Here is a 9649-nt window from a genome sequence, read left to right as displayed (position 1 = left end):
TTCATGTTCGTTTTTAGAGACCAAGACTAAGATGCCTGACAACATTTTTAGAAATGCTGAGGAATCCCAAGTCTTGTTGACCAAAATTGCTTGGCATGTGGGAAATTAAGGCATTTCTTATACAGAAGTATCTCATCCTAGGTAAATCATTTTCAGACATCCAAGTCCAATGCCCTACAGAAGCATTACACAACACAAGAAAACGTACCAGTAAGAGGGGGTTTATGTGAATGCAGACTGCATGGTACACTGACAATTATCTTATGTTCTGGAACTGGAAGTACATCTTCAGATTTCCTGTCATATAAATCAGAAGAAGAGAAGCAGGAGACTGAATATCACCAAACGTGATGCTGCAGCTCTCTCAGAGCTACTTCAGATGAGAACTAACACACAGAATGTTCAGTCACAGGTAAAGTTCAGGTAAGTCTAAGGGAAGTTAAATGTTCCTCAGCTGTAACACATAAAAGAGAGTTTATGAAATCACTGAGGCATTAGGCAAAATGTGATTCACAATAGCTAAAGCCATTGAGAATAACCAGCATAGTTCTGTAGGTTTTCACATGTAGAAAAATACCAGCACCCCCAAAATGGCATCAGCTTGTGCCAAAGACTTGAGGCCCAAGAGAACTTGTCACCAAAGCAAACCCTATCCACGAGGCTTTTATCCAAGCCAGTTCCCCAGCACAGACAGATATACGGAACAGACAAAGGTTTCCATCCTTCAATCTCACTAAAGCATCCCCCTAACCCAAAGCTAATAAAGCCACTTTTAGGTCCACGATCAGCCAAAAGATGACATCAAGAGATTTTGGGGCATTATATTCTATGAACAAGCGAGCCTCAAAAAAGAGATTTACTACAAATATCCTGGCATACCTTAAGGCATCCTTTCCATCTCCTTGAACTCTCCCCAATATCAGAACTTCATAGGGCTTTTTGTGTAAAGACTCCAACGGCAATACAAATTCTCCAGTTCTTGTAATCTGATACAAAGGAGTTAAAAAATACATAGTGGAAGATTTTCATATCCAATTTTTCAATACATTTGCCTCAATTAAAGGACAATACTGATGATACTATACTTTTCAATACATATATATAGACAAATTATAATATAAAGTGTCATAGTGCAAGCTCTTTCATTTTCCAAGAAAGCAACAAAACAAATTGAGAACTTACTTTTACCCAGTGCCACTCAGCAAGTGTTTTCACAGACCAATGAGGATAAAGTTCATCCTTAACAAAACGCAAGTGCTTCTGTCTATTAGTCACCCATGTGACTACAAGGCAATTTGGAGCAGCTAGTGCTGGTACAGGAATCTGCTTGATTTGCCACGAAGACAAGTGGCTGTATCTATATGCCAATAGAGTGAGAAAGCAAATTAGCATATATCAAACATAAAAACTTCAAAACACTGCAAACAGATAAGGAAATTACACAGCCAAGATGTTTCAAGAATTAGCTTGACAACCGAAGTCATAAAAATGGATCAAGACTGACACCCAGTGGCCAAGTCTGATGGATTCTCATATAAAGTCATTAGTATATGTAGTTAAGTTTTACTGAGCAGAACCTTTAACTACATACTTATACTACTCCCTCAAATAAAGTACTATGATTTGTGATTCTGAAGAAGTCTAAAAGCCCACGTTTAATTTAAAAGCTATCATACATAATTCAATACTCTCATCTTCACACCAGAACAAAGCTATTTTGTGAAATGTAGCTCTTTAGTCAATGTAACATTATTCACTTCTCATAATGAAGAATCTCTCTTCTGAATGAAAATGACAAGTGAATCACTTACAAGTGCAAGGGCAAAACTATTTGATGGGCAGGTTAAAAGGTCATAAAAGCATTATCACTTCTCCAGTTATTTGCAGAAGTTATTTATTATTTTTAAATTACCATTCATGGTAAATGTTTCCTAGGATACTCAGAACAGTTCTGCACATTTTTGAGCTCACTGTATGCCACACTGGTGAATACAGCGTGCTTTCCAGATTCTGTTCTACCATTTTCCCCCTGATGCTGTTCTATGTTATTAGTGGAGCTGCAATTCATGGAACGTACACACTGTAGCATTAAAAACTGCTACTGGAATCGATAGCCACCGTCTCCGCACATGGGATCCCCATCCAACACAACAGCAAGAACTACAACAAGACTGAATAACCTCCTGGACTCAGCTGCTCAGAGCAAACAAGAATCAGAACCCAGGTGTGAAACACATAACAAAGATTATCTGTCAATTAGGTAACTAAGAGCAAGTCAGTCACCACCCTTGGCCTTTATTTTATAAGGGAGAGAGGGTCTTGCTGGCTAAGTTGTGCTCGTGTATAACTACAATTTTCCTCTGAGTAACTTATATAGTTAAGAAAGACACTTGAAAGAGTTTAACTCTTGAGCTTCTAGAGGATTCTGTAGGGCTTTCAAAGTAAAACCTACTAATCAGTCTCCAGATCTTCAAATTACGTCTCCATAACAAGCTTCAAAAGCTACAGTGAGGACTATTCTAGAAAGTTTTAAGGCCTTACTTCCTGTCTGCCCTTCTTTCACATGGATACAATTCTGTGGTAATCAAGACAGATCCATTGGCATAAACCTGATGTTACTCAGTGGAGAAGGAAGCGCATAAAGTTTTAAGTTAATGACTTCATAAACTACAAGTACTCAGAATGTTCCTATTGCACCTAAGGATTTTACTGGTGCATTATCACTTTGTCTCTTCTACCTATCAGACTGAAGCTCAAACTACAGCTCAAATTATTATTTTTTTAAATAATAAAAAAAACCCCACTTGTAAATAGGAACTTGGTCCTGGAAATACTTAGACATTTATCACGCTTTATGCCCACTGAGGTAACCCTATCTGCATGATCTGGGCCTTACAAAACAGTTGACTTCGGACTTTCCTGATGTCTCAAGGACTAATAGTCTTTATTTAAGATCTACTCTTGCAAATATTTTGTGTGCAAAGTAACCAAGCCATTCCAGTGACATCCCTGAGACTTTTCACAGAATTGAAGGCAGGCACCTGTCACAGTATTTGCTAGTTTAAGCTACTGTCTCACAGTTATATTGGTCTTGAATTGCACCAGTGTGTTAAAATGTTACTTACCCTTTGTAAGCTAAGGCGTTTGTTTGATTTTACTATAAATTTTACCTGTTACTCCTCTTAACAGACTTGTTCTCCCATGGTGGATCAATTACAATTACATCATATTTTTTCTTGTCTGGAAAGTAAAAAAAAAAAAAGCAAGCTGGTACGTTAAGTTTCAAATAAATCTAGTAGTTGAAACAGATAAAGTCTCTTAGCTGCCAACATACAGACACTTAAATAGTCAGCTATGCAGCAAAGCCACAACTTTCTTCTGTTCTTTCCAAATAAGAAGTTAAAAGGCTTCTAGTATGCTTGTTTTAATCGTATACTACTGAGATTTCTAGGCTGATTATCTAAAGAAAGGAAGTTTGTGATCTGTGTCAGATCCCTCCAAGAAATTTTGAACATTTTGGGGACTTTCAGATAAGAAAAACAAACAAACCACCAGCTGATAGCAGAGTACAAGAAATTTTCTCTGAGTTTCCTAACAGAAGCTACGTAATAAGGCACACAGCTGAGTGAAACGCTGCAGCCCTGAACACAAGATTCCTGTCCTGTTTGATCTTTCAGCAGGCCAATCAGGACATGCAGAGCTCCAAACTAGCCCTTGAAAATTGTGTTTTGCACTACTGGAGGTGAAGAGGGGCAGACAGCTAGACCCAATGCGTGAAATGAAAATTAACTGACCAGAGGAAGAGAATTGAAAGAGTTTTCATGGGAGAAGCTGGATTTACTTTATTTGGAGGATCAAAGACAGGGTATACATCCATGAAAAAACAGGACTCTCCAATTTTATATTTTCCCCACACAATGTATTTGTTCCTTCACTGAGTCTCATTTGGTAGGTGAAAGGGAAGAAGAAAAATAACTAAAACGGACAACATATTTCCTAAAAAAAAAAAAAAAAAATCTAGAGTCACAGCACTATATTAACATTCACTGTTGGTTACTTCAAAAGCATTTTCTCAAATTTCTTGGACTGCTCTCTGACGTCTGGGAGAATCCAAACTTGCTTTTTGCACAGTTGTGCATAGCGATAGCACAGCAAAAGTTGAAAACAGCTAACTGGCTAAGTTCTGGACCTCAAATATAAAAGTATTATTTGGATAGGAAGATTTCACCTCCTGCATGTCTTCTTAATCAAAAAATTAAACATCCAAGTTGCATATTAGAAGAGAGGAAACATACATAACTAACAGATCTAAAATTACTGATTAGCCAGTAGAGCAGCAATCCTCACAGGCAACATATTTCCTACAAGACCGTCTGATGAAGCTTTTATATTAATAATAATTACATAATAAAATAATATACATAATAATTACAGCTAAGCCAATACTCTCAGCTGTGAAATGTACCAGCTAAGAAGTCAACTCATCTTTGCTTCTCAGGGTCTTGCTAAAGTGGTGTTCACCTCCAGCTGGGTGCAGGAGCCTCTCAAAACGTTATCTTCTCTGGGGGACACCAGGGTTAGTTTCACAAATTTTCGTGCCAATCTAAATAGACTCTGCCACTGAACAGGACAAATCTGTAAGGGAATCCTTGCCTTAGGGTACATAATCTCATCCCTCTCCCGTGGTCTAATCTAGGTAAAAAACAAGGCAGCAGGAACACCACTCTAGCAGCACCATGAACTTTATGTTAAAGCCTCATTCTGTGGGACAGGGACCCAGCAGCATGGCCAGACCCAGTTTAATGCATTTACACGACTTCTATACCAACAACAGCTCAGAACATGCTCCCAAATTGTTGTATTTTGGCCGAGATTTTTAAAGAGGCCTCCTGGAGACAGAAATTCCCCCATGACATGAGCTCCTAACCACTCCAGATTTCTTTGAAAACCCTCAACTACTTGCACAAAGCTAGAAACGCCACTTTGAAAACTTGCTGCAGCATTTCCTACCAGTATGATGCTATATTAAAATCTGTTGAGTCCTGAATCATCCTGACATTAGCTGCTCTTCCCAGGCAGAAAAGAAGTGGAAAACTCTTAACACTTCAATATACTTACAGTTTAGCAGGGGCTGTAAACAGGAAACATCAGACAAGAGGAAACTGCTTTTTGGTGGCACCAAGTACTTCTGTCCCATTAACACAACTATCTTGGTACAGCTTGAGCGGTTTTCTGTAACGCATGAAAGCAGGTCCTGCTCTGGAACAGAGGTTTCGTCACTCAACACATGTACAGCTCGATGGTCACTTTCACTCACAGCTGGAAACTGCTTTGCCATTTCACATAATTCCACCAGCCCACAGCCCACATGTCCAGGAACGACGTTCTTCCAGCAGCTGTGTTCTGCAGTCACGCCGTGAAGATAACCACTCTTGAGTCCTTCTTGGACTAACTGCAAAGTGCCTTCCCAAATGAGCTTCCTGACCTGTACGGTCATAAAGAAACAAGGCAAGGGGGGAAACAAAACCAGAGATCTTTCAAGTACCTACTTGAACAGAGAATGTGACAGAAATAAAAACATTTTCAGTCTGCAGAGTGGGAAAGACATCGCTGCCAAACACCGAGACCATTGACTCAAAATCTAGAAGGGCACGATAATAAGGCCATGCTGACTTTTGTTGTTGGTCTTTTTCAGGTTTTTTTTTTGTAGAGTTACAATGCTTAGAAGCCTAGAGAAAGAAAGAGCGAGAGAATACTAAATAAAATATTTCACGGGCAACAGAGGTGGAATACTATTTTTCTAAACAAACATTAAGTTTTGAAACAATAATTTGAAGTTAAAATTTTAATCCAATTTCAACTGACTGTGCCCACAAACGTATTTTTAATTGAGATGTATACTGAGATCTACGAATCAGTATTTTTTCCACATTTTAATTCACTTCAAAAAACAATACTTTAGGAACTTTAAAATCAATATGGAAGTACAATCATTAAATTAAATTATTAGAATTTGGTTTTGCAACATTTCTAAGAGGCACACCTCTCAATCTGTGAGTGCAGGAAGACCAGATCCTTGGATCTGTATATACTCTCATTCACTTCAGCACCCTCCCTTTGCAAAATTTAGAGATCTGTCTTATTCCCAAATCTTTGAGCTTTTATGAGTTTTAACTATCAATGAGTTATTTTTGTTCATTTAGAATAGCAATATTGCCACTTACAGTGGATTTATCAAAGGTTTCAAACACTTATTATGCTTTCTAAAGCTTCTTATTATGGAATCCTCTACTTCACAATATATTTTTACAAAATACTTATTACATTTTCCAGATTATGGGAGGAAGGAATATTCTTTTAATAATTTCTTTAACAGCAGCACCATCTAGATACCTGAGAAGACTGAGTTATAATTTTTAGTACCTACTTCTGTTATAGTAAAAGTTCATACTGCTTTAACAGAATTAATAAATGTATCTTGAGAAATGCTACAAACCAAACAGCTGGATTCATGCAGGTGGCTTTTCTTCTTATAACCAAGTGTCAATTTGCAGGTGGACTATCCTGACTATCAAGCAATCTCAACAGTAGTTTTACCAAATAGCTGCTGAAGGAATTCAACATATGTTATACTGTTTCCTGTGTTGACTCTGACTGAAATTTATAAATGGATTCAACGCCTGCTCTCACTGGCAAACACAAATCTGGGTTTGGTTTTTTTTTTGAAAACAGTTCCAAAGATACAAGTAAGTGCCAAAATAATCTGAACTGACTTGCAGAGCTACAGCCTTTAACACTACAAATACAGTAAGACAAAAGTCATTATAATCTGTGAGTGGTATTGGAGGTTAACTGGGATTACAGATTTTTCAAAACTATGTCTTTTTTGCATATTCACCAAAAATCATATGAAGTTCACAGGCCTCCAAGACATTAAATTTCTTATCTTCATTTCTTCCTTTATTCTTACTGTTGAATTACTTTATTTCAGCTTAGAAGTTTTCATATTCATAAAGCTCTGTTTGATGTTGAACTCCAAAATTCTCTTCTTTACGGCAATTCCACACATGTATAGCTTATTCACAACAATAATTACAGGACCTCTACACTGCATCAAAGCAAACTATACCTGTTTACAATGAAGCTGTTGCCATGTAAAAGAAGAAAAAAATAGCCATTTAAGTGCAGTCCAAGAGGAACAGAATTAAACAAAAAGCCCAGCATGACCAACACCTTTTTCAGAGGAAAGAAAGCAAGTGTAGGTCCTAGTTCAGGTTCACATCACTATTTAGGAAAGCAGCAAGAATACACCGAGCACCATCCATAGATTACATTTCTAGGATTTATTAACACGCTTCAGTGTAATTCAGTTATAGCTTCACCAGTACACCACCAATGTCAGCCTAAATAAAAACCTGAATTCTAACTCATTCACAATGCCTTAACATGACCATGTAAGATCTTAGAGGGAAAAATACTTTCTCACTAGCAGACTAGAAACATCTGGGAGCACATTTGATCAGAGAAGCTTGAATAAATTCAGGACAGTGTCCCAATATACTAAAGATGGGTTGATCTTGAGAACGAGTTATGCTGTTTATTTCAAAATCGGTCTCAAATCAGTCACTTGCTATCAATTAATACTCAATCCATCACAGTACTTATTATAGTAAAAGATATTTCTGTGAAAGCAGCTTCCAGCTCTTTGAAACGTCTCAGCTGCAGTTTCATGTCTAGTTTGTTCCACATATATCTACACTGAAGGCATTCACTGTAGGTACTTATTCATTTAAGAACTGCAAAGATGACCTTCCCATTAGTGGAACAAGCTACAAGAACAGAACTTGTTTGCAACTATGTCTTGCACTCCGTACACGCCCAAGGACAGATATCACGTACTTGCAAAATATACTTTTGTTCAGTCTTACCTTTGAATGGTATTCTAAAGCATCCAGTTCACCTTGGTTGAATACACATTTCCTTTTACGTTTCTGCAGAATGAGCAAACAATGAAAAAAAAAAAATCCATATTACTCTGTGACGAAAGCAAAAAGATAAACATTCCAGAATTGCAAATTAACTTTTTTAAAAGCAGGAGAAATTTTCCATTTTTTTTTTTCCACCACAAGTATAACAATAGCAAAAACATTATCTCAAAATATCTAGGCTGCCCTAGGCATTCTCAAGGTACCCAGCCTTAAAGGTGTGTTATATTAATCATGGCACTGGGATCTGAACATACCTAGTGCGTGCCACAGTTCATGTTCACGTCTCCTTTGGGCCCGTACTAGAAGGTATTTGTTCAGCTGCCCAGTGCATTTTACCAATAACAGGAGACTATTAACCACATCATCTTGACTATGTTTCTTAGTTTAGACCTGCAACTCTTTTTTCCTAATGGTCTGTAAGAAACAGTACTGAACAACTTATATATTGAAAGCAAATTCATATTGTCCTTCCCTCCTTGTTAATCTACACAGTCTTGACAACTACCAGTTTCAGCTCAAGTGCCTGTCCAAAACCAACGTCAGAAGATTCTGGTGAGCAACTCTGCTTTTGAATCACAGGATGCACATTACTAACAAAGGACACAAGAATATTCCCATGAGTACTTACATTTTCCATACATCTTGAAATATGTTGTAGGATAGTTCCTGCTCACCTACATAACCTCAGGAAATGGAAACGTGTGATACAATGTTAGAAGTATTTAATTGCCAGGGGATTACCATAGTTTACTACATTACGGAGAACATACCTTCCCAGTGCTGGCAACAGAATCGCCAACGCCACTGTCGGTTCTTTGTCTGTGCTCCTCGCTGTTGCTGTTGGCCCTTGTTTCTGTGAGGCTCGCATCAGAGAATCCCTGCCACAGCTGCTCCTCAGGAGCCGCAGCGATATGGGGCTTGAAAACGGCAAAGAGCTCCTCTCGAAACACATATTTCGTTTTCGCTCTTCTATCTTCTGCTTCTGTCGCACCTCCAGGACCAGGAAGAGGACCACCTCTCGATGAGGAGGTGGCAGCAAAGGCAGGAGTAGCACGAGAGTCTCCAGGAGATGTGGCACAAGTGCTGAGAGGGACACCACCGGGGCCCGCAAAGGAGTCACCAATCTCGTAGCCACAGCGGTTGATGAAGGAGAGATGATCGAGGAGCCAGCCCGCCGGCAGCCGGGCCACCACCGACATCGCCGCTGCCTCTTTCAGGGAGAAAAATCAGCTTCCTGGGAGCGCAGCTGGCACCCATCCGCCTCTCCTGTGGCAAGCTCCTCCTGGGGCAACTGGTTTTAAGAGTTTACTCTTCAGAATTACCAACCTTTAAGAAAGTAGCACCTATCTTCTGACAGGCACCAACACACACAGGGCACGCTGTACAAACTTCTGGCCGCAGCCGTTTTCCCCACCGTGCCTTCTGTTGCACCCCTATTTCACTTTTTTAACAGCGAAACAGTTTTAAACGGGTCTATACGATTTCGTACCATATGGATTTACTCTAAGGGGACCTTCTCAACAACTCAGAAGGCAGTGCGACGACACCGCAGTTATGTCAGGCCAGGCTTTACATGACAGCCCGGGGGCAGAGCCCAGGCCCCGGCAGTGCCCGTGCCCGCGGGCAGCTCCGGTTTTTCCCTAGAACCTACTCGCCCCATT

General features: G+C 39.2%; 1 protein-coding gene across 1 annotated transcript; it reads right to left on the bottom strand.

The window, feature by feature from the left end:
- Positions 1 to 208: 208 nt before the first annotated feature.
- METTL4 (methyltransferase like 4) lies at positions 209 to 9187 on the bottom strand (the record flags this gene model as incomplete). Its single annotated transcript, XM_009869786.1, has 7 exons — positions 8759 to 9187; positions 7929 to 7991; positions 5119 to 5485; positions 3171 to 3240; positions 1183 to 1357; positions 880 to 986; positions 209 to 297 (listed from the first exon to the last, which is right to left on the bottom strand). Coding segments are annotated over exons 1-7 (1300 nt in total), but the record flags the coding sequence as incomplete, so codon positions are not given.
- Positions 9188 to 9649: the final 462 nt, after the last annotated feature.

The sequence above is a fragment of the Apaloderma vittatum genome, unplaced genomic scaffold, assembly GCF_000703405.1.
Source record: "Apaloderma vittatum isolate BGI_N311 unplaced genomic scaffold, ASM70340v1 scaffold32305, whole genome shotgun sequence".
In the NCBI taxonomy this organism is placed as follows: domain Eukaryota; kingdom Metazoa; phylum Chordata; class Aves; order Trogoniformes; family Trogonidae; genus Apaloderma; species Apaloderma vittatum.
The sequence above is the reverse complement of the archived record's forward strand: the minus strand, read 5'-3'. Positions and strand labels throughout refer to the sequence as shown.